General features: G+C 41.0%; 1 protein-coding gene across 2 annotated transcripts in view; it reads right to left on the bottom strand.

Annotated features, from left to right (window-relative positions):
- The window catches only part of il1rapl1a (interleukin 1 receptor accessory protein-like 1a), a 250,090-nt gene that overhangs the window by 90,206 nt on the left and 132,960 nt on the right, over window positions 1-26,924 (bottom strand). For both annotated transcript variants that reach the window (XM_058082066.1, XM_058082067.1), the window contains 3 exons: window positions 22,983-23,268; window positions 12,862-13,048; window positions 10,799-10,952 (listed from right to left, as the gene is read on the bottom strand). In XM_058082066.1, the coding sequence (XP_057938049.1) occupies window positions 10,799-10,952; window positions 12,862-13,048; window positions 22,983-23,268 (627 nt within the window). The remainder of the gene's footprint in view (window positions 1-10,798; window positions 10,953-12,861; window positions 13,049-22,982; window positions 23,269-26,924) is intronic.

The following is a 26,924-nucleotide window of genomic DNA, read 5'->3' as shown; positions in this document are numbered from 1 at the left end:
TAATGTAAATAGTGTAAATAATTCATTAAATACTACAGAGATGGGGGAAAATATGGAAAAACAGTGGTGGCAAAGCTTTATTTTGTTGGGCTAAACACATTTCCAAATTAAATTGCAGTATTTGTTCCCTGAACATGTATTCATTTATTCTCAATTGTCAATTATGCTGATTTTGCAGCATGTCTGTTGGCTGCACTGCTTCCATTAGTGTAGGTGAGATTTTTTTTTGGTCCAATCAGCATCAATGTGTTACCACATTGCTGTTTCTTTAACCAATCGGATTTTAGATTATATAGATATATATATCCTCAGCCTCCTGTCTAAAGTCTATTCCAGGGTGCTGGAAAGAAGGGTACAACCGTTGGTCCAACCTTTGTAACAAGAGGTCCAATGCGGTTTTTTCGTCCTGGTCGTGGAACATTGGACCAGGTCTACACCCTCACAAGGGTGCTTGAGGGTGCATGAGGAGTTTGCCCAACCAGTCTACATGTGCTTTGTGGACTTGGAAAAGGCATTCCGTGTCCCTCGTGGCGTCCTTTGGGGGGTGCTCCGGCGAGTACGGGATTGGGGGCACGCTACTACGTGCTATTCGGTCCTTGTACAAACAGGGCAGGAGTCTGGTTCGCATTGCAAGTAGTAAGTCGAGCCTGTTTCCGGTAAACGTTGGCCTCCGCCAAGGCTGCCCTTTGTTACCGATTCTGTTCACAATTATCATGGACAGAATTTCTAGGCGCAGCCAAGTTGTTGAGGGAGTCCGGTTCGGGGGCCTTAGAATCTCATCTCTGCTATTTGCAGATGATGTGGTTCTTATGGCCTCTTTGAGCTGTGACCTTCAGCGTTTGCTGGGACGGTTTGCATCTGGGTGTGAAGCGTCTGGGATGAGACTCAGTACCTCCAAATCAGAGGCCATGGTTCTCAGTCGGAAAAGGGTAGAGTGCTCCCTCCGGGTTGGGAATGAGGTCCTGCCCCAGGTGGAGGAGTTTACGTATCTCGGGGTCTTGTACACGAGTGAGGGAAGGTAGGAGCGTGGGGTCAATCGGAGCAGCCTCGGCAGTAAAATGGATGGACGGTTGGATGGATGCATTTGCGCTTCAGACAGCAGCGGATGCGACTAGAGGGACCCAGCAGAGGTGGATAAACCCGTTTTTCAGTTTTCAGGTAGTATTAAACGCGTTGTGAAATACAAAATGTGAGTTGTGGATATCAGACATAGCATATTGGCTTTATTTGGCTGGATATAAGCTATGAAAATAGATGTTACCAAAATGAGTAGCTCTTGACCGTTTTCATTTTGTATAAGTAGCTCTCACAAGAAAAAAATCGTGATTGGTATCGGCCGATTCATGGATTTGATCGGAACATTACCAAAATGCTGATATCCACAACTCACGTTTTGTATTTCACTAGGCGTTTAATACTACCTGAAAACTGAAAAGCGGGTTTATCCACCTCTGCTGGGTCCCTCTAGTTGTATCCGCTGCTGTCTGAAGCACAAATGCTGCAAACTCCGATATCTAAAATGCTCATTTCAAGTGCGGAGCAAACGCTATCTCGTCACGCTCGTCGCGCGTCACACATCATCCGCATTCCGACACACAATTAAAGTTCCTCCTGTACTAAAAGTGCTACATAATGTCTGCCTGCTCTCAAATCCGTACTGAGGCGGTACTCATCTCTGGATTTTGCCTACACTCGCAAAGTACAGCGACTTGGGACGGCAGCTTTAGCGGCTGCCTTGACAGATGATCACATCGTGAGCCTCAAAAACTCATCACACCCTGCCAAGTGCTCGCCCCTCAAATGCCACACCAATCTAAAGCTTTTTACAGCGCCACACCGTTGAGATATTTTTTTGTGGCACGTTTTGCAGGGTGAAAAATCCATGTCACTCTCACAAAGATATTGACCGATACCGATGGTAATGATAATACAATCAGTTGGACTGGTAGGAAGCTTTTAGCTTCACACACACACACACACACATTATGTGTTATAAAATGCTATGCCACATTACTCATACAGTATGTGGGCTCAGTGTGTTTGCTGTATATGCATGTAGGAGTGAGGGAAAAGTCAACTTCCTTCCTCCCCTGCTGAGTGACAATTTCCTCAGGTGTGATTGGATCCTCAATTTGCCCACGGGGGGACAATGGAAACCACACATTCACACCCCAACATATAGAAGGTTTCAGTTGTGAGCACCTCTTATCTTGTACACTACTCTCATATCAGTGCCGACCACTTCCTCTCAATCCGTTTGGCCCCCGTCTTCAACTTCATGGATCAGGGGCAACACCATCAAGTTCATCTTTACTAGACTTACATGAGAAGATACAAGATTTCACACTGCCTGCTATCTTGGTAAAAATCAAGGAAAGCGGTATTCAAACACATGCACACAAGCTATAATGTTTTTATAAGGTTACAGGAAGTGATCACGCCTCCTAAAGGTGACCTCATAGGCGTGCAGCCTTTTACTGCAATGAAGCAACGTCCCGGGTCACCTCAATTTCCCGACACACACACACACACACCGATGCAAAGCTTATATGCATGCCTGATGCCCTAGCAGAGCCCCGAAGAAGCAAGGGCAATCAAGGTACTGTGATGTGTGACGCATGACTTTCTCATGTCATGGAACACCTATGGAATAAGTTTTATTATCACATACTACAGTATTAATTGGCCCTGTACCCTAGAAACCGCCCATGAATGATACGGGAAAAGGACGAAATGATACTGTGTCAAAGCCCAGGGCAGTGATACTGATAAAATATACAAAGAGTTTAACCATGTCCAGTATCAGCCGTTTGTTTTGCTGCCGTCTGTGCTCTGTCAACATGACAGCGGTTGACACTCCCGGCGAAAGACAAATAGGGAAAATAGCAAACAGAATATTAGAAATTTAAAGTTTTTTCACCATTAATGAGGAAGACACTCTTGAAATGATCGAAATAACTAAAAATGCAAATACTATAAGTCGGAAAACCAAGGGCGACCTCAAGCTTGTTTCTGAATGGCTTGCAATTGTTGTGTTTACACTGTTTAGATATAATACATGTAATAAACTGAAAATTTTCTGGAAACAAAATGGTCTTTTGATTAAATAGTATGTGATAATTATAGGTTATCACGACCTTCGGTCTCGGGCTGATACCGACACTTGGGGGCATGATACCTGGCCTGATACCAGACAAACCATGTGATGATCTTATTATCACATACTATTTAATCATGAGCTTATTATCACGTACTATTTAATCAAAAGACTATTTTGTTTCCAGAAAATGTTCAGTTTATTACATGTACTATATCTAAACAGTGTAAACACAACAATTGCAAAAATATTTCAACAATAATATTTTATCAGCAGTCTTATCTTATCAATGTCTGACAATTAAAGTTCCATTAATCAAGTTTGGGTTTTTTGGTGACTGGAGAAGCACTAGGCACTCGTGTGCTGTTCTCTGATTGGTTGTTTCACGGGCACGATACCAGAGCAGCGCGCTCTGAGTGGACAGCTACGGGGGCTGATACTGGACATGGTTAAACTCTATATTTTATTAGTATCACTGCCCTGGGCTTTGACACAGTATCATTTCGGCCTTTTCCCGTATCATTCATGGGCGGTTTCTAGGGTACAGGGCCAATTAATACTGTAGTATGTGATAATAAGATCATCACATGGTTTGTCTGGTATCAGGCCCAGTATCATGCCCCTGCGTGCCAGTATCAGGCAGACAAACCATGTGATAACCTATAAGGAGCACCAAGTCGGGAATTACGGTTAATTTCTCAGACGACAGACCAGACGAGTTAAAAACCGATCTGGCTTGCATTTCCACCACAAGGCATTGATAGTTTCTATGTAAATAGCCATACATCATACCAGTGAGAGTTCATTATCCGTCAATTCAATGTGACACAGTAGCGTGCTGTGTGCTGACAGCTACTGTAAACAAGAAATATGGATTTAAATCCTCATTTCATCAAAATAAATTATATTCCGACAATGCCGCGTTGACGAAAATAATGATAAATTAATGAAGAGATCATATACACACATATACAGTACGTGGTTTACTGCAAAACACACTGTAGGTGTACCTAAAAAATTGTTTCAACATACATGCCACATAATGTAAATAGTCTAAATACGTAATTCATTAAATACTACAGAGATGGGGAAAAATAAGGGAAAACAGTGGTGGCAAGGATTACTTTGTTGGGCTAAACACATCTCCAAATTAAATTGCAGTATTTGTTCCCTAAACATGTATGCATATATACATATACAGTACGTGGTTTACTGCTAAACACACTGTAGGTGTACCTATTGATGTGACGAGTGACAAATAAACCTGCGGCTGCAAAGCACATCCTATTTTCTCCTCTCACGGTGTATATCGTATACCTATACATTCTAAATGCATAACATCCACCGCCCCTCTCACCTCGCCTATTCAACAATGCGAGGCGGATGATTCCTCCTCTCGATTTCGTCTTGCCCTCTCCACCGTTCCAATTCGCTACGCCAAACGCTACATTTACATTGGCTGTAACCTCAATCACCATTTTTTTTTTTTTTGCACGTAGATATTTGTGTGCCGCAGATAAAACCAGCAAGTAGTGGGAAAAGGAGAGGGAGGGGGGAATAACGGATAGAAAGGGACGCCTGAGGCATCCATCAAACCAAACGACTCCATTACAGTAAGTCCGACGGAGGCAAACGATAATGTGCGCTGTGATAAACACTAGTATAATAGTGTGTTTATAGTCCTGAACACACGCTTTCTGCTGCAAAACACTGGTGAAGAATACCGATAAGATACAGGAGCAAAACCACCTCTCTATCGCCGCCCCTTCTTTCTATCACTACTTTTGGGTTATCAGTCACTTTGCGCTCTCTTTATCCTTCCTCCGCCCGCTCTCAGTAATATTTTTATCCCAATAGAACGCAGGGGGAGCCGCATATATCAGCCAAATGGAGACTTTTATCTGCTGTTAGCGGCAATGTAGCATTAGCGTGGCGGCAGAATGAACACAGGGAGGAACGGGCAACTGTTGAGTGGATGATTCACGGGGCTCATTGTGTACGTATATGGTACATATGTGTTCAGAACGCCAACCGAAAGAGGTCTTGCTCATGGTTTTAATAAGCTTTGCTTCTTCCTGCTCCTTTTCAGACATGTGTAGTAATGAGGTGTTGCGTGTGTGCATGTACGTATATGTATATATATATATATATATATATATATATATATATATATATATATATATATATATATATATATATATATATATATATATATATATATATATATATATATATATATATATATATATATATATATATATATTAAGATTAAGATATGCCTTTATTCGTCCCTCAGTGGGGAAATTTGTATTGCACAGCAGCAAGAGTACAGAGTCAGTTAAGCAGTACAAAATACACAATATAGAAAAATAAACAATATATGTAAACAACCCAAGTATTAACAAAAATCAACAGTTTTTCCCAAAGTTATATACAATACAGTATGTAGATAATATGAAACGAGATGAGATATATGACCAGTCTATACACTGACATCTTGTTAGAGAGTTAATATGAGGCATTATGGAAATACTTCACATATATATATACAGTGAAGAAAATAAGTATTTGAACACCCTGCTATTTTGCTATTTCTCCCACTTAGAAATCATGGAGGGGTCTGAAATTTTCATCGTAGGTGCATGTCCACTGTGAGAGAGATAAACTAAAAAGAAAAATCCAGAAATCACAATGCATGATTTTTTAACAATTTATTTGTGTGATACAGCTGCAAATAAGTACTTGAACACCTGTGTATCATCTAGAATTCTGACCCTGAAAGACCTGTTAGTCTGCCCATTAGAAGTCCACCTGCACTCCATGTATCATCCTGAATCAGATGCACCTGTTTGAGGTCGTTAGCTGCATAAAGACACCTGTCCACCCCATACAATCAGTAAGACTTTAACTTGTAACATGGCGAAGACCAAAGAGCTGTCCAAAGACACCAGAGACAAAATTGTACACCTCCACAAGGCTGGAAAGGGCTACGGAGCAATTACCAAGCAGCTTGGTGAAAAAAGGTCCACTGTTGGAGCTATCATTAGAAAATGGAAGAAGCTAAACATGACGGTCAATCTCAATCGGAGTGGAGCCCCATGCAAGATATCACCTCGTGGGGTCTCAATGATTCTAAGAAAGGTGAGGAATCAGCCCAGAACTACACGACAGGACTTGGTCAATGACCTGAAAAGAGCTGGGACCACCGTTTCCAAGGTTACTGTAGGTAATACACTAAGACGTCATGATGTGAAATCATGCATGGCACGAAAGGTTCCCCTGCTTAAACCAGCACATGTCAAGGCCCGTCTTAAGTTTGCATATGACCATTTGGATGATACAGAGGAGTCATGGGAGAAAGTTTTATGGTCAGATGAGACCAAAATAGAACTTTTTGGTCATAATTCCAATAAGCGTGTTTGGAGGAAGAAGAATGAAGAGTACAATCCGAAGAACACCATCCCTACTGTGAAGCATGGGGGTGGTAGCATCATGCTTTGGGGGTGTTTTTCTGCACATGGGACAGGACGAGTGCACTGCATTAAAGAGAGGATGACTGGGGCCGTGTATTGTGAGATTTTGGGGAACAACCTCCTTCCCTCTGTCAGAGCATTGAAGATGGGTCGTGGCTGGGTCTTCCAACACGACAACGACCCGAAGCACACAGCCAGGAAAACCAAGGAGTGGCTCCGTAAGAAGCATATCAAGGTTCTAGCATGGCCCAGCCAGTCTCCAGACCTGAACCCAATCGAAAATCTTTGGAGGGAGCTCAAACTCCGTGTTTCTCAGCGACAGCCCAGAAACCTGACTGATCTAGAGAAGATCTGTGTGGAGGAGTGGGCCAAGATCCCTCCTGCAGTGTGTGCAAACCTGGTGAAAAACTACAGGAAACGTTTGACCTCTGTAATAGCAAACAAAGGCTACTGTACCAAATATTAACATTCATTTTCTCAGGTGTTCAAATACTTATTTGCAGCTGTATCACACAAATAAATTGTTAAAAAATCATGCATTGTGATTTCTGGATTTTTCTTTTTAGTTTATCTCTCTCACAGTGGACATGCACCTACGATGAAAATTTCAGACCCCTCCATGATTTCTAAGTGGGAGAAATAGCAAAATAGCAGGGTGTTCAAATACTTATTTTCTTCACTGTATATATATATATATATATATATATATATATATATATATATATATTGTAAGTGTATTGTATATGTGGGAAACAATAATGTAACATAGTATGCATGTCTGAAATAAATTACGAAGAAGAGGAGCTGGGACCGTCTGGTTGCGACGTCACTTGCTCCGCCTCCTCCAGACCAGTGACCAATGTATGTATATACATATATGAGTGACCAACATTTTTTTTTAATATTAAATATTTCAATATTCCAGCACACATCTAACACATGTAGTACATCATGGGCACTTCTACAAAAGCATTTGGTCAGTTTCCAAACTGTGCAGCCATTTTTGAGGTTCCACTGCCATTCACAGCACAGTCCTTAAAGTGTGCTAAGAACATGTAAGTGGAGGCAAAATGAAACCAGCCAAAGGGTACACGTTTCTTTTACATTTCCATTAACCCAGGGAGAATCAGTGCTTGATTAAGGGTCCCGTGCATCAGCCTGATCTGAGCGAATCCGTGTTTATGCCCGTTGTTAACCTCTATTACAAGCCTGACCTCGGCGCAGACGACGGCTTCGGTACTGCTTCTAATGGGCAGAGGGGAAGACGCCGAGGGGACTCGCGGCGGATGGTGGTCGCGCCGAGGCAAAAGGGTTAAGGAGAAGACATGCGTGCGCTGCTCTACATTGAAAATCAGTTAAATGTAATGACCTCCTTCATCCTCCCCGCGTTCTGGAATGTACTGGTGCTCCTCTGATGCAGTTTGGACTTTTTTTTCATTAGGGCAAGGTCGTTTTTTTAACAGGATGTGATAAAAGAAAAGTGCATAATCTCAAACCCATTTGATGGCATGATGATGTAGAGTCATTGGATGAAATGAGTCTGTGTGCTTGGGATGTGCACGTCCATCAGAAATCTCAAAAATGGAACGCTCCAGAGGTTATACTTTTCAAATTGTACGCATCAAATTGGATAACATTATGAATCTAATTCAAAAGGTTAATTCTAAGTCATTTCTTTTTTAAAATCGACCTAAATATAGGACATCGCTGACATTTAACAATAATATTTTTTATGCAAAATCGGAAAAACATAGTCAATTGCATTAAAAACAGATTTCTATGATTATGAATCTAATTCAAAAGGTTAATTCTAACTAATTTATTTCTTTTATCAACCTAAATATTTAGGTTGATAAAAAAAATATTTAGGTTGATAAAAAAAATAAATGATCATTTATTTCTTTTATCAACCTAAATATTTAGGTTGATAAAAAAAAATATTTAGGTTGATAAAAAAATAAATGAATTAGAATTAACCTTTTGAATTAGATTCATAATCATAGAAATCTGTTTTTAATGCAATTGACTATGTTATTCCGATTTTGTATAAAAAATATTGTTAAATGTCAGCGATGTCCTATATTTAGGTTGATTTAAAAAAAGAAATGAGTTAGAATTAACCTTTTGAATTAGATTCATAATGTTATCCAATTTGATGCGGACAATTTGAAAAGTATAACCTCTGGAGCGTTCCATTTTTGAGATTTCTGATGGACGTGCACATCCCAATAGCTGACATTTAACAATAATATTTTTCATGCAAAATCGGAATAATATAGTAAATTGCATTAAAAACAGATTTCTATGATGATATATTTTAAAATGAGCATCATAACTCCTCTGTTTGCTAACTTTCTAAATTGTACCACCTGTTTTTTTGCATGTATACATCTAAGAAACCCTGAATATATATATATTAAAAATAAAAATAAAAAAACATCTTTATCGGGCCTTTTTTAATGAAAAAATACAGTAAGGTCAATCAAATAATAAGGATCTGCCTTAGTTATCAAAATATTGGTTGTGAGATTTGTCATTCTTACATTTTACAATGGGTATTTTCTGTTTAATATTTTCAAAATATGAATGTATTTTTACAGAAACCATCATATTTAAAAATATATATTCATAGAGGTGGTTAAAACATATGACAGTGACTCATATCGAGTCTTGCCGGGGATGCCTGTACTTCAATGCTAATTATTCCACGCGCTGAGTGAAAAGAAGCAATAATGGCATCCCCGCATCAACCTGCTGTATTAAAGCACAAAGGTGTCACATGTAATTACCTCCTCTAATTTGATGACTTATTACTTATCTGCCGCTTCTAGGTGTGCAAAAAGGCATGCAAGGGTACCCGCATATGCATGAAACAAGGGGAATAGGGTATTAAAAACAATGGGTGCTTTAATTCAATGGTTGCGTTCTGGCTAATTTGCTGTTTTTAATAGAATAAAGGAAGCGTGGAAAATAGATGCAGACTGCACACTAGAGCAGGGGCCTAAAAGAACAGTCCTATTTCCGACAAGAAGGACTTTAATTAGCAACAAAAGCCCCTGCTGTTTTGAAATAATGAGATATTGTTTTGTTAAAAGGTGCGGTGAGTGACAGCTGATGTCATGCTTCACTTTTGTATGACAACACATCACAGGACAGTTAATAAAAAGGCTTTAGCTTTCGCTGACCTCCTTATGGTATCGCTGCGTCCAATGATGAAATGTATTTATAGAGGAATAAAGATTTTATGACAACCATTATGATGGAACATGGAGGTCAGGCGAACTGGCTCTTTTAGCATTTCACATATAGCCAACATAGCAAGGGCTTGTGCGTTAAAATGTAGGGGTGTGTATTGGCAACAATCTGGCGATATGATACATATCACAATACTAGGCTCACGATACGTTATATCACGATACTGTTAACAAGGCGATATTTTTTTTGTTTTTCTTGTAGTTAAAGACAAATGTAACAGTTAAAATGTAAAAATAAAAATAAAAATAAAAATAAAAATAAAAATAAAAATAAAAATAAAAATAAAAATAAAAATAAAAATAAAAATAAAAATAAAAATAAAAATAAAAATAAAAATAATAAAAATAAAAATAAAAATAAAAATAAAATTTTGAAAGCAGGAAGTGAACAAATGTAACAGTTACTGATTGTAAAAGTACCAGATGGAGGGGTAGGATTTAATAAGCTTTGCTTCTTCCTACTCCTTTTGGACATGTGGAACTGTGAACTGATTATGTGATGCATTCAATTGTAATCTGATGCATGTTCAAATGAAATAAAACCATTACCATTACTTTTGCATCATCATTAATCAATCAGAAGTTGGACATGACCCCTTATTTCTTACATCCATCCGATCCACACGTTTGGACAAGAATGAAATTGAGAAGCTGATTTAAGCGTCAGCATGGCTGACCTACTGTAGAATAGGGAGCAGATCAGTGGCACAGTAAATTTCCTGACCTTGGCCTTTGCTCTTCAAGCTCTCTGCGTCGTGCAGGGGTTTTAATCTCGTGACTTTAATATTTCACCACACAGCACTTGGCTGACTGGAAACTGCAGCAGCGGGATGTTGCAGCAGTCCTCAGTGGTGCGCATGTTGTGTGTTTGCCATCAATTCATTGGCTCAAACACGCTGCATCAGTGGAACAAGCGCATTCATCCAGCAATAATTGCATCTCCCTATGCACAAATGAGGAAATCATCTTCTTACCAGTGACGCTGAGCTCCGTCGTTCTCCTGACTGCAAAGCCGCCAAACTGGACCTCACAGGTGTAATTTCCAATGTCATCCTCCTTCACCTCCTGAAAAGACAGGAGGTCTCTCTTCTGGATGATGCTGGCTCGCCACTGCTTTGGATGGCATTCCTGGACATCAGAGGACAAACTTGTTCTATTCCCCATTCAGTAGTTTCCTATCATCAGCACTTAATCATCATTTGGACTTTTTAACACAATGACATAAGTGTTACCGTATTTACCCAAATAAGATGTTTTTTTGTTACTGTTGAAAAATTACACCAAAATATTTCCCTCGGTTAGCATACAATATTGTGTGCACATTAGTGTGTTGTTAATACATTGTTTAATTTAATTAATGTATTTTCATCACAAAACATCCTTATTAAACCATGAACTGGAAGTCAGCTTTGTTGCCCGCCTATGAGATCATTTCTACTGCTTATCCTCACGAGGGTCGCAAAGGTGCTGGAGCCTATCCCAGCTGTCTTCGGGCGAGAGGCGGGGTACACCCTGGACTGGTCGCCAGCCAATCACAGGGCACATATAGACAAACAACCATTCACACTCACATTCATACCTATGGACAATTTGGAGTCACCAATTAACCTAGCATGTTTTTGGAATGTGGGAGGAAAACGGAGTACCCGGAGAAAATCCACGCATGCACGGGGAGAACATGCAAACTCCACACAGAGATGGCTGAGGGTGGAATTGAACCCTGGTCTCCTAGCTGTCAGGTCTGCGTGCTAACCACTCGAACGCCGTGCAACCAAATATGGTTTTAAAATTGTAATTTTAAAAGAATACAACAGAGCAACAATACATCGCTCTAATACACCACAAGGACACAGAACAAAATGCGTGTTAATATCAATCTATCCATTTTTTATGCCACTTATCCTCAGTAGGGTCGTGGGTATGCTGGAGCCTATCCCAGCTGACTTCGGGCAGACTTCTGGACTGGTCGCCAGCCAATCACAGGACACATATAGACAAACAACCATTCACACTCACATTCATACCTATGGACAATTTGGAGTCGCCAATTAACCTAGCATGTTTTTGGAATGTGGGAGGAAACCGGAGTACCCGGAGGAAAACCAGGTCTTCCCAATCTTCTGACTGTGTGGCCTACATGCTAATCCCTAGGCCACCGATGTGTGAGTTTCCTCCTGGTACTCTAGTTTCTTCCCACATTCCAAAAACATGCATGTTGGGTTAATCGGCAACTCCAAATTGATCGGAATGAGCAGTTTAAAACTCTGATGGGAGCATCCGTAGTTACTGTATGGAATTTGTTATTATTTCAATCCTGAGTGTTTTAATGTACTATAAAGGGCTTTATTTTTACTTTGAAGGAGAAAAAGTAGTTGAGGTCAATATAGTAAGTGCAACACTACATAGTAAGGTCACAAAGGATAGTGAATGCTATTTGTTAGACTCCAAGACAAGATCTTCAGCTCTCTGGCTGAGGACATCGATGGCTTCGACGGATTCCATTCCACTGTTGCTCCCGGCATTGTCGGAATTCAATCAAAATAGCTCCATCGTGGTCCAAATAACTCCAGGTACCAGCGCTCACTGTCATTATGGAGAATGTAATTGAATTCTGGAATAACCTGGAGGTTGCGCCCTGGCCAGCTAATCTACTGCTGATCTGCCTGTGAACAGTCTGGCCTGAAACCTTTAACCGGGTTGTACATGGGACTTGCGGGACCCCCTGGAGAGGACCCAAGAAGGGCGCATTCAGGAGACAATGAGCCTTTGGAGGACATCCACTCGTGCCTGTGGGCAGTGGGTGACATTGCACAGTGGTCTCTATTTGCGTTCATTACAAAAAGCCAGCTGCGGCTCCATCTTTTTACTCCTTTAAGGATGGAGCAGCGTTCTGTGTTTATATAATCCATCACGCTGATTTGCATCCATACATAATCTGCTTAACTGATCTGGAAACTCATTTTCACAAAGACGCCGAAAAATGAGACGAAGAGAAACCATTAAGAAAGACGATGTGAACCTTAGCTGTTAGTCCTACCTTGTACCAAGTAATTTCCGGATCCTTGCCGGGCTCAACGTAGTCATCGATGTCGGGGCATAGGATGTCTTTGCTCTTGCTGAGTTCGGCTTTCTCCATCCGTCGCATGTTGGAGTTGTAGCACATGTTGGTGTCGTTCTCAGCCACGGTTAAAGACATGGACACCTTCATGCAGTAGGTGGAGTTCCTGCAGGCACAAGAATGTTACTTAGTTAGCAGCATCTACATTGCGTTGATATGAGATCAATATATATTTTTTTTTTACCATTTTTCCAGCTATGTATTTCAGCTGTGTTGAATACTATAGGTAAAATTTACCACATGATATCCATTTTTATCATCAAAATAGCCTAAAATTACAGCGCTACACAAAAAGTGACACATTTGTTCCTTGCGAGCCATTAAAAACCACTAAAAATTACCCACATTTATCATTCATTCATTCATTTTCTACCGCTTATCCTCACGAGGGTCGCAGGGGGTGCTGGAGCCTATCCCAGCTGTCTTTGGGCGAGAGGCGGGGTACAGCCAATCACAGGGCACATATAGACAAACAACCATTCACACTCACATTCATACCTATGGACAATTTGGAGTCGCCAATTAACCTAGCATGTTTTTGGAATGTGGGAGGAAACCGGAGTACCCGGCGAAAACCCACGCATGCACGGGGAGAACATGCAAACTCCACACAGAGATGGCCGAGGGTGGAATTGAACCCTGGTCTTCTAGCTGTGAGGTCTGCACGCTAACCACTCGAGCGCCGTGCAGCCGCTTTAAATTATTATTATAGACATTATTTTTTTAGTTTCTGTTAGTCCGCGGATCTACGACCATGGTTGTTGGTCCCCCATGCAAACTCCACACAGAGATAGCCAAGGGTGGAATTGAACCCTGGTCTTCTAGCTGTGAGGTCTGCACGCTAACCACTCGACCGCCGTGCAGCCCCACATCTATCATGATATAATAAAATATTTTAACACCATTTTGTCCGACATATTTTCATTTTTGCTTGAATAATTCCTTAAATGTGACATTTTTTTTCCTGGCACTTCCATGGCTTTTTAGATTAGTGTCTGATACCTGACTCTGCAATCCCATAAACTCTTCAGACGTGTTCCTGATACCTGATGCTTTTCTCACCTGATATCTGACAATCAAGTATGCCCGAAAATGCACACCAGCAGTCTAATCAAGATGTCTACTAGGGTTGGGTGATATGGACCTCAGCATATATATCATAGGTTATGAAGTACTACGATATGACGATATACAATGATATAAAGCTGCATTACTTTTAAGATACTACAACAACAGGGAACTTTCCCAATGCAAACGGTAACTTATTGTTGCTTATGATGTCTACTATATTGGGTAATACGAGTATAAGGGGGGCTATAGAGGTGCTATTTAATGTTTACAGGGCTCTAATGGTGTTTAAAAACATTTTAAACAGTTTTTTTTTTTAAATAATTTAACCACAAATATTGGGTAATACGATTATAAAGGGGACTATAGGGGTGCTATTTAATGTTTACAGGATTCTAATGGTGTTTAAAAACATTTTAAACAGTTTTTTGTAATAATTTAACCACAAAAATGGTAAATTTATTAATATTGGAATATTCATTTTTCATGTTTCACGTCTGGAACCAATTAACCGCAATGAACAACGGACGACTGTAGGTATATTCGTGCACATCAAGTAGCTTTAATTGAGTGAAAACTTTCCCAATGCAAACGGTAACTTATTGTTGTTATGATGTCTACTATATTGGGTAATACGAGTATAAAGGGGACTATAGGGGTGCTATTTATGTTTACAGGGCTCTAATGATGTTTAAAAACCATTCTAAACAGGTTTTTTAAATAATTTAACCACAAATATTGGGTAATACGAATATAAAGGGGAATATAGGGGTGCTATTTAATGTTTACAGGACTCTAATGTGTTTAAAAACATTCTAAACAGGCTTTTTTAATAATTTAACCACGGATATTGGGTAATATGTGTATAAAGGGGACTATATGGGTGCTATTTAATGTTTACAGGACTCTAATGGTATTTAAAAACATTCTAAACAGTTTTTTTTAATAATTTAACCACAAAAATTGTAAATTTATTAACATTGGAATATTCATTTTTCATGTTTCACGTCTGGAACCAATTAACCGCAATGAACAACGGACGACTGTAGGGATATCGGTGCACATCAAGTAGCTTTATTTGCTTAAAGGAGGACTTTAATGCTCATGCTGACATTTCCCACTTTCACATAAAGTGAGGTGTGTTTGGACTTCCACCTACTGCGCAATAAGCGATGCACGCCATCACATTACTTCTTGACCTTATTAATGCTCCCGTGAATGAATGGCAGCAAATCCCCGCAGTCAGGTTGTTATAGCAACCAAAGGTGCCCTTGTGCAGTGATTGGACGTCTATGTGTTTTGTGTTGTTGACGCAGCAGGATGGACACAAGCTGCTTTGGTTGAGATGTAAATGGAATCTGATGATGATTAACATAATATTAAAAATAGCAGGGGGAAGAGAGGTGTGGGGGTGTGAAGGAGATCGACTCCAGCTAATATTCATCACGGCTTAAGTGTGTTTATGGTTGCTATATGGTTGCTAGGAGACAAGGAGGCGGCAGCCGCAGGTTCAGGTTGTCCACGCTCGTCCTTCCTGTTGTGAGGCCTCCGGGTTTCTTTCCTCGTTCATTCGCAATCTCAAGCCCTGGCAAACCCCCCCATCTCCATCCCACCCACCCTATCAATCCTATATTGGTTGTGAGTGGGAATTATTGACTGTGTAAAGGTGCCAAATGTGTTGTTAGCAGCCAGAACCACAAACAGGATGGAAATGACTAAAAAGGACATCACGGGAGGACACAAGTGCTCAGATGAGCAACAGAATAACACCTTTGTCCTGCTAGTGGCAGTGATAACGTCATGTTCCACTGAATGTTGGAAATGATGTCTTAAGCACTTACACGCTTTTTTTCAGAAGACATTATGTCCAAAGTAGTTTTGTCTGACACCATTTTTTTTTACAAAGCCGCTTTGTCTGATGCCGGTACGTCTGATGCTGTTTCTTCTGAGGCCATCCTGTCTTATGGTTGTATAATTCCATAGACCAGACACAAGTTCAATTCCCTAAAGATGACAATGTTTTTTTCTGATAGCTTTTAAGTTGAAAGTAGACAGATGTATTCCTAACATCCATCCATCCATTTTCTGTACCGCTTATCCTCACAAGGGTCGCGGTCATGCTGGAGCCTATCCCAGGCGTCTTCAGGAGAGAGGCGGGGTACACCCTAGACTGGTCGCCAGCCAATCACAGGGCACATATAGACAAACAACCATTCACACTCACATTCATACCTATGGACAATTTGGAGTTGCCAATTAACCTAGCATGTTTTTGGAATGTGGGAGGAAACCGGAGTACCCGGAGAAAACCCACGCATGCACGGGGAGAACATGCAAACTCCACACAGAGATGGCCGAGGGTGGAATTGAATCCTGGTCTCCTAGATGTGAGGTCTGCGCGCTAACCACTCGACCGCCGTGCACAACACAACAGAGAATACAACAGAGCAGCAATACATCGCTCTAATACACCACAAGGACACAGAACAAAATGCGCATTAATATCAATCCATCCATTTTTATGCCACTTATCCTCAGTAGGGTCGTGGGTATGCTAGAGCCTATCCCAGCTGACTTTGGGTGAGAGGTGGGGTACACCCTGGACTGGTCGCCAGCCAATCACAGGGCACATATAGACAAACAACCATTCACACTCACATTCATACCTATGGACAATTTGGAGTCGCCAATTAACCTAGCATGTTTTTGGAATGTGGGAGGAAACCGGAGTACCCGGAGAAAACCCGGAGAACATGCAAACTCCACAAAGAGATGTCCGAGCGAATCGACGCTAACGCTAACCACTTGGTCACAGTGCAGCCTTTTATTCCTAACATCTGACAACTGAGGATGTCCTAAAACGAACACCAATGACTTTTAAGTCATCATCTGACAACAACTGTATGCCTCCACCTTTGTGGGAACAGGTTGGAGAAGACCCTTTTCTGTTCGATTTCGCTGTGGAAGAATTTTACTGGAAACTGCGTTGGGGTGACCAAGAAAAAAAAATTGCGAGCCTTAACCTACATAAATGGTTTTCGAGATGAATATACACAAAACTCCATAAACAAAAACCCAAAAATGACTTTTCCTGGCGTCGTTGGAGACTTTTCTGGTATTGGTAGATCACGCATGTTCAAGGCGCGTTGCCACCGTAGCGGATCTCACCCTGTTTTAAACATAAATATTTCCTAATCTCTATTAAATTACTACTTATTACACCCAAGCCTCATTCGTATTCACTCACTTAACTGTCAGTGTGCCAGAACGTGATGGGAGGACGCTGTGTGATGAATTAAACAAGTAGGCCTAAGTGCAAAGATAAAGAGTGGATGCTGGAGGCGAGTCCGGATGTAATTATTACGCTGTCTAGAATTTTAGAAGCGCTCGCTGAGATAAAACGTTAAATTTATTTTATTTTGATAAAAATGATGGCCAATTTTTAATTAATAAACCAAGAATCAAGTTTATTTGCACTGTAGTTCCAAATTTAATTATGTTTTTACTAAATTTTTTTCTCCCCTACGAGGTTATGATTTGTTCCTATCGCATCTGTTACAGCCTCATATGCAAATAATATGCACATTTGCTGATGACGGCATTGAGAGACTTTGACAACAACTTTTCTTCCTTTAGTGTAACCGACCAAAGCAACACATTTTTCGATACTCGGGTCCATCTCCACTACATCATTCTACCACATGAGTGATCATGGCTATTTGTGAACAGAGTTCACACATATGTGCGTGCACACACACACACACACACACGGCCATACTGGCTTTTCATTCCATTTCATTCCATTACATTTACGGCTTGCCAGATGCTCCCATTCACTGTAAATGAGAGGGGTTTCATATGATCTACTCAGGTTATGGAAGCAATAAGGGATTCACCTTTTTTATATAAACACTTGTGACCCTGTGCAGCTATAAAACACACACATGGGTGGGCGTGGAAGACAAATGTACAGTCAGCAAGAGGAGAATGGTGGTGACGAAAAAGAGAGGAAAAACGTGGTACCCCTTTGGGTTGTGATCAAAATGCTTTGGATGACATACCGGCCTTCTCCATCGCTGCCCCCACCCTCGGGAACTCTTTGCCCCATTCACTCCGTGCTTGCCCCCACCTTCAAAAAACAACTCAAAACCCACCTCTTTAAATCTGTTTTTAATGTCTAATTTTTTATATTAACTGTATATTATATTATATTAACTTTTTTTTAACTGTGTATAAACGAATGAATGTTGTATTTTAATGTATCTTTTACTTTGTTTACTTGCTTTAATTCAACTCCATTTTTCTGTAAAGTGTCTTTGAGCATTTTGAAAAGCGCTATAATCAGAAAGAATCAGAATCAGAAATGGTTTATTGCCAGGTATGATCAAACACATACTAGGAATTTGTTTTGGTGAAGTAGGTGCAGACACATCTATTAAAAAAAAAAGAATGAAAATACAAAATATACAGAATAAACAGTATAAATATATGTACACAGTCTGTTTTTTGTTTGAAATTCCGGAAGTGCAGTCTGATTGTATTTCCCAAGAGTCCAAACTGAGCATTAATGTAACGCATATAGTGAGTGTCAAAGTGGCAGGATACAAATAAAATGTATTATTATTATTATTATTATTATAAAGGTGTTTATCAAATTCCGTGGTCATGCAGCAAAACAGCCTAACGTTACAGTGGGTGCTTTGTAGAGGGCATTTCAAGTTCAGCCGACTTATGTGGTCAGGCTCTAGGGGTTTGAAAACAGTCGCATTTTTCAGTAAAAGCACAAGTAACACAGGGTGCTTTCACCATTTTGTGTGCAACGGCAGAGTTATTACGTACACAAATGCATGCACTTCAGGCGCCTCGCTGCCCACTTGGCCTCTATTCCATTGATTATACACATTCATGCAAAGAAATGTTCGCACATATTAAACAGAGTAGAGAGGAGGAGAAATAATACAGCTGAGCTTTTAAGATCCAGCTGGACATGACACACACTCAGGAGGTGTGGGTGGGTCACAGACCCACAGGATTGGTGGACAGCCAGAGGTGGACATGCAGGATCCTGTTGAACGTGTCACCTATGTCACGCTTGGTCTGACTGCGGGATTTGAGCGTGGCGTTCATAGATACGATTCTCCACGCGCTCTAATTATGAACACTCACATGTTGACTGATGTCATCATGCAGAGGACATACATATGGATTCAGCATTAACTCATTACAAGCATGATTAGAACATTAGGTGTGTGTGTGTGTGTGTGAGGGTGAATGATTGACTGATTCCAATTATTGTCACACATCTAATAAAAAGTGACATGTGGGGGGGGGGGGCAGATGAAGCGGAAGCAGAAGCATATGAAGATGAAGCTACCTTTACACAAGAATGATTGTATTTGAAATAACCAGCATGGCGACACTGAACACACCGTGAATATGAGGATGTTCAGACGGTTGGATTGAAGGCTTTAAATTATTATTCATTCATTCATTTTCTACCGCTTTTCCTCACGAGGGTCGCGGGGGTGCAGGAGCCTATTCCAGCTGTCTTCGGGAGAGAGGCGGGGTACACCCTGGACTGGTCGCCACCCAATCACAGGGCACATATAGACAAACAACCATTCACACTCACATTCATACCTATGGACAATTTGGAGTTGTCAATTAACCTAGCATGTTTTTGGAATGTGGGAGGAAACCTGAGTACCGGAGAACATGCAAACTCCACACAAAAATGGCCGAGGGTGGGATTGAACTCTGGTCTCCTAGCTGTGAGGTCTGCACGCTAACCACTCGACAGCCGTGCAGCCGCTTTAAATTATTATTATAGACATTATTTTTTTTGTTTCTGTTAGTCCGCGGATCTACGACCATGGTTGTTTTGGTTTAGTCATTTTTTTCAATAAAGTTTTTGTTGATCAATCACCGCTTCATCATTCTCTGAATGTCCGGGCAAAGGTTTTCCATTCATTTTCTGGACTGTTTATCCAGACATGCATGTTTTTGGCATTTGGGAGGAAACCGGAGTACCCGGAGAAAATCCACGCACAGGGAGAACTCCACACAGAAATGCCCAAACAGAGATTCAAACCCAGATTTCCACATTTCCTGACTGTGTAGCCAACTTGCTAACCACTCGGCCTACAGTATTTCATATATCATCACAAAACACATGTGTAATCCGGAAGAGTTTGCAGCTGTGTAATGAGCAGATTACACATTTCCCAGCATGCTTTGCTGCCGTTAAAAATAATGACTTAACTGTCTTATGTCTTTCCAATGTGTTTTTGTACATACAATGTGTAATCAATAAAGTGCTGCTGTTTTTAGTCGTATACAATTAATTGTTTTGAATTTTGCTCGGAATCTGGCACCCTTCTTAAGAATATATACATCCTTACAAGGTTACATAGACATGCTGGAGCCTATCCCAGCTGTCGTCGGGCGAGAGGCGGGGTAAACCCTGGAACCCAACCAATCACAGGGCAGTCAGGGAGTTACCAATTCACCTAAAATGTGTGAGGAAATGCAAATTCCACACAGAGATGCCAGAGGGGGGAATCAAACCTAGGTCTAAGTAATGTTTATTGTATAAATAGATTGCAGTAAGTTGTACTAGTTTTGATAAGTTCAGTCAGGTGGGCAAATTAAGTACTATTTTTCAAACACTACTGTGGACCGGATTTTGACACACGTTGGTTTATTCCACTCAAACCTCTTCACCACCATTGTTCCTCATTTACAAAAAATAATTTAACTAAGCATTTTTTTTCTTTTTTTTTATGATATTTCATCCATACACGTACAATAATCGACACAATGGTAAATGAATACCTCTCTGACAGTGTCAATCAAAACTCTGCTTTATTATTGAACCTCATTAGACTATGGAGGTGTACTTAATGCTGTGACCCTTGAGTGCACTCCGTCTCAGTTGCTATCAAGATGCATAATAAGATAAGAAACACAATGATGTAGCAGTAACTTATTAACCTTTGCTGCGGAGAACATCCCTCAATAATTGGCTCATTGCAGCTCTTCATTTCACAGAGTTTTTAATAAACTGGGTTAAAGGCCTCTTAAGGACCCAGAGAGGCTTGAAGTGCGCTCACTTAGTGTGACTGCGTGGGAGAGAGAGAATATGTGTTGATATTCCAGCCTTTACCGGTGCTTCCATCGACGCACTCTGGAACAAATGAGTTTAATTTAATATTACATTACACCGCAGAATGTCTCCTAACAACAATGTTGTGTTTGGAATTCTCCCGCATACTGTAATTCTGTTGTAAAAAAAAAAGTGCCCTCCGGGTTCCACGTTTGTTAACGTGCTGTGGATCTGCAGGGATTTTCAACTTGCCAAAAAGAACAGTCTGAGAGATTTTCCTCTGAGCTGAAATCAATTGTCTTTTTGTCAGAGTGTAAGCTGTTGAGTCGCACTTGTGACCCAAACGTTCCCTTCTAAAACTCTCTTCTTAGGGACGGATTCCTTGTCTCCTTTTCTTTGGGTTCCATGTAGACCTCATTGATCACCAAATTATCATCTGAACTTTTATTTACAAACACTATGAGCATGAAAATACCATCATCAGGATAAGAAGGCACTTTTTAATATTCCTAAGAGCCATGGAGAATGGAGATGTTGGAGTCTTAGTCATGGTACAGGTGTGCCTTGCTCATTTTTTTTAACGTTTTTAATTGTCACAAGTGTGAAAAGACTGGACTCCTTCCAGGACATGTTTGTTCAGGTGTGAGGGACAGCTATGTTGCTTAACATAGCTTAACATAGAAATCCAGGGTAATACAGCTGGAATAGGTGCAGATTCTGGAAGATCTGGAAAGCTTTCTGTGCTGGTTATTGTGTGTAGCTGATCTATAGGAGTCCACAATTCAATACAAAGGGCCGGAAAATGAGCATAATAGGTCTCCTTTAAGTAAACAAAACATGACTTACTGTGTTCTGTGGTAACGTTCACGTACTAGTGGTAATTTTTCCCTTGGTTTGTGTACTGGTGGAATAGCATTCCGTTTCAAAATGCGGTTAGACCATAATTTCAAAGATATCACTAAACTGATCACTGCAAAAAACAGAATATGAGGTGGGCGTTCTTTTGCATAATACGTCCCCTTTAAGTAAACAAAACATGACTTACTGTGTTTTGTGGTAACTTTGACATAGTGGTAATTTTTTCCCTTGTTTTGCTTACTGGTGGAATAGCATCCCTTTTCAAAATGTGGTTAGAGCATAATTTCAAAGAAGACATCACTAAAATGATCACTGCAAAAAACAGAACTTGAAATGGGCGTCCATCCGTCTCTCTTCATCCATTAAACCTTCCTCTTTTGAAAAAGAAAACTAACTTACAGTAAACTGTGAACATCCAGCAGCAACACAACATTTTAGCATGACTTCTGTTTTGAAGAAAAATATTCTGAACCAGAGCTGCACGGCGGTCTAGTGGTTAGCGTGCAGACCTCACAGCTCGGAGACCAGGGTTAAATTCTACCCTCAGCCATTTCTGTGTGGAGTGTGCATGTTCTCCCCGTGCATGCGTGGGTTTTCTCCGGGTACTCCGGTTTCCTCCCACATTCCAAAAACATGCTAGGTTAATTGGCGACTCCAAATTGTCCATAGGTATGAATGTGAGTGTGAATGGTTGTTTGTCTATATGTGCCCTGTGATTGGCTGGCGACCAATCCAGGGTGTACCCCGCCTCTAGCCCGAACACAGCTGGGATAGGCTTCAGCACCCCCCACGATCCTTGTGAGGAAAAGCGGTAGAAAATGAATTAATTCTAAACATATAAAAATGAAATTACCACTGCAAAATGTAAAAAAAAAAAAGTTGTTCCAAAAAGCTAAAGAAAAAGCAAAAACATTTGATGAAGTTCTTGAAGTTCTGAGGTTTCAGTGTACATATGTATGAATAGTTTATCCACTGATTATTGGTATACTCTTTTTCTCAGCCATCTTACCGTAAGACACAGGAGTAGAGGCCTACGTCTTGGAGGTCGGCGGGTCGAAACCAGATGGCGTCCTCCTCCTTGCTCATGCGTACGCCATCAAAAGAGATGGGCTCCTCGAAGTCGCTGTGTCCCAGGCCCGAGCTGCGGTACCACATGAGGCTGAGGCCCACGCTCTGAGCCTGGCTGTAGTTAGCCCGGATGTAGCCATAGAACAGGGCGCATTTTAGCCGCACCGGCTCGCCCTGCAGCACCTGATACTTCAGGTAGTCCACCGACCAGTCTGTGCAACCGTCCACTGGTGGAGAAAACAAGACATAAGCATTTCACATCATGTTAGTGAGGTATGTTGACATAATAAAACACTAGTTCACATGTTTCATGCTTTGGATTTTCAAAAAAATTAATTAACCACTGCAATTTTGTTTGAATTTAAGTAAGACTTTCTATGATTGTGATGAAGACATTGTTGCCATTCCTGTCCAATTACTTGTGTGATACTGCATTTTCCACAATGGCACTATTTCCTTCCAATTACTGGTCCATGGGCTCAAAAAGGTTGGAAAATACAGTTATACAGTACAGTACATAAAATGTTTTGACGAAAACAGGGTCGCAGGGGGTGCTGGAGCTTATCCCAGCTGTCTTTGGGCAGAGGAGGAGTATACCCTGAACTGGTCGCCAGCCAATCACAGGGCACATATAGACAAACAACCATTCACACTCGCATTCATACCTATGGACAATTTGGAGTCAACAATTAACCTAGCATGTTTTCGGAATGTGGGAGGAAACCGGAGTACCCGAAAAAAACCTACGCATGCACGGGGAGAACATGCACAGAGATGGCTGAGGGTGGAATTGAACCCAGGTCTCCTAGCTGTGAGGTTTACGCGCTAACCACTCGACCGCCGTGCAGCCAAATATGGTTTTAAATTTTTTATTTTAAAAGAATACAATTTTTTAAGAGCAACAATACATCGCTCTAATACACCACAAGGACATAGAACAAAATGCGTGTTAATATCAATCCATCCATTTTTTATGCCACTTATCCTCAGTAGGGTCGTGGGTATGCTGTCAACACAAAGATGGCAGAGGTTGGAATCAAACTCCGGTCTCCTAGCTGTGTGGCCTGCACACTAACCACTAGCCTACCGTGCAGCCCTGGTGAAAATCATATTTTGTGCAAAATTATTATTATTAACATAGTTATTCTCTCCGTTTATTAAGTTTGCAAGAGTGGCAGCCACTTATCTGCTAACCCTATCTTCTTTTGTTGTGCATTCAGAGCATGTCGATCTGTGTGTGTGTGAGTGTGTAAGTGTGTGAGTGTGTGAGTGTGTGTGTGTGTGTGTTCGTGTGTGTGCCATCTTGGCCCCTGCAGACAACACTCCTGCAATATTCAAACGCAACGACTTCTGTTGCATCTGGGAGCCGACTGTAAAATGCTCCATAAATGATGTCAGACTCTTCTATGTGCTGAGGATGCACAACAGCACCAAAAAGAGAAAAAAGTGCAAGGCAAGATTCTTTTTAACCAGGAATACACATCATGCTCATAAAAAAGCAAGGCGGTGCTGCTGAACTTTCCTTAAAGAGATAGAGTATTGGTGCGGAACTTCCTTGGAACGGGCCTCTGTTTTCTACTAACGTTTTATGAGTCAACTGGCATTAAATAAGGTAAAAATGAATGAAAAACAGGCTGCACGGTGGTCGAGTGGTTAGCGCACAGACCTCACTGCTAGGAGACCAGGGTTCAATTCCACCCTCGGTCATCTCTGTGTGGCGTTTGCATGTTCTCCCTGTGCATGCCTAGGTTTTCTCCGGGTATTCCGGTTTCCTCCCACATTCCAAAAACATGCTAGGTTAATTGGCGACTCCAAATTGTCCATAGGTATGAATGTGAGTGTGAATGGTTGTTTGTGTATATGTGCCCTGTGATTGGCTGGCGACCAGTCCAGGGTGTACCCCGCCTCTCGCCCAAAGACCCAGCTGTCTTTACAGTTCGGGGCAATACAGTTCGGACTTTAACCAACATTTTTCCGGGAAAAGAGACTTCGGCCTCATGAGGGTCATGGGGGGTGCTGGAGCCTATCCCAGCTGATAGGTGCTGGAGCCTATCCCAGCTGGAGCCTATACCCGCTGATAGGCTTCAGCACCCCCATGACCCTCATGAGGCCGAAGTCTCTTTTCCCGGAAAAATGTTGGTTAAAGTCCGAATTGTATTGCCCTGGGTAGTTCAAATACACTTCTTCTATTAAAATATATGTATGTACATATACGATATCTTCTGCTACATGCTGATAACATATTGCATAAAGGCATCCGAAGCACACTTATCTGTTTTACACAAATCCCCCGCAACACCCAAAGCTACCGCTATCTGTCTCTGACTACTTAGCAAGTATTTGTCTCATCCGACAGGTGTACTGTTTACTTGGGAGTACACAAGTGTGCGCTTGTATGCACACCATGGATGGTGATCATGGTAGGGGTGAGATAAAGTCATAAGAACACCAGACTGTGAGTGATACAGACTCTCACAGGAACCGCTATGCTCGTAATTAATACTCTTAATTATGGGGGAAGTCGTGTGCACACATGCATGCATTCCCTATATGAATAGTTGTCTGACTAATTATGCAGGAGCTGTTAATTACCAGTGGGCTTGGCCACAAATGTGTGTGTGCTTCCATGAGGAGAATGTGATAGAAAACAGAAAGCATCATCATGGCGCAATGTGTGAATTTTTGGTCTAATTATCACTCCTTATAATGAGGAGCAGGACCCCTCCGGTGTAGATACAAGCAGCCTGGGTGTGTGTTCAAGTCTCACACTTATAAACATGATGTAACAACAATAACGGAACAAAAGCTGCAGATGAGATTATTTATATTATTTCAAACAAGTCATCTCAAAACAATTCAAGCTCAGATCTAATAGAAGGGTTGCCCAAATTCAGATTCGGGACCAACAGCAATAAAGTAAATGTATTTCATTACGTTTTAGTCCAATAGCCAATAGAAAAAAAAACATTTCGTATTTCAGTCTTGAGCTGGAAAAAAGTTGGGAAACAAAGTTTAGGTAATAATTATTGCATTCAATATAAAAAAGACTCACAGCTAGGAGGACCAGGGTTCAATTCTACCCTCACTCGTCTCTGTGTGGAGTTTGCATGTTCTCCCCGTGCATGCGTGGGTTTTCTCCGGGTACTCCGGTTTCCTCCCACATTCCAAAAACATGCTAGGTTAATTGGCGACTCCAAATTGTCCATAGGTATGAATGTGAGTGTGAATGGTTGTTTGTCTATATGTGCCCTGTGATTGGTTGGCGACCAGTCCCGGGTGTACCCCGCCTCTCGCCCGAAGACAGCTGGGATAGGCTCCAGCACCCCTCCACACGACCCTCGTGAGGAAAAGCGGTAGAAAATGAATGAATACTGTGAATGAATGAATACCTTAAACTTAAATGAAAAAAAACTTAAACTGTATTATGGAAAGCAGGAAGTGAACAAATGTAACAGTTACTGATTGTAAAAGTACAAGATGGAGGGGTAGGATTTACTAAGCTTTGCTTCTTCCTACTCCTTTTGGACAGGTGGAACTGTGAACTGATTATGTGATGCATTCAATTGTAATCTAATGCATGTTCAAATGAAATAAAACCATTACCATTACCAAAATTTGCCACTGACTGGTATCTTATTCACTCCTTAGTCATTGGTCGGTCTAAAGTTCAGTCATGACAGATTAGATCACTGAATAGTCGATTCTATCATGTAGTAATATCATGCATTATCTATTTTTATCTATTCAAATATATTTTTAATTTGTCACAAACTTGTATTCTGTTTTACGGCAAACGATCAAAATGTCTCATTCATAGTAAAAATGCACTGTACAGACATACACCCCATAGACCGCCCACTGGGACTTGCCAGAAGTGGTGCTA

The sequence above is a fragment of the Doryrhamphus excisus genome, chromosome 9 (assembly GCF_030265055.1).
Source record: "Doryrhamphus excisus isolate RoL2022-K1 chromosome 9, RoL_Dexc_1.0, whole genome shotgun sequence".
Classification (NCBI taxonomy): Eukaryota; Metazoa; Chordata; class Actinopteri; order Syngnathiformes; family Syngnathidae; genus Doryrhamphus; species Doryrhamphus excisus.
Note: the sequence above shows the minus strand (reverse complement) of the source record. Positions and strands in the feature narration are given on the sequence as shown.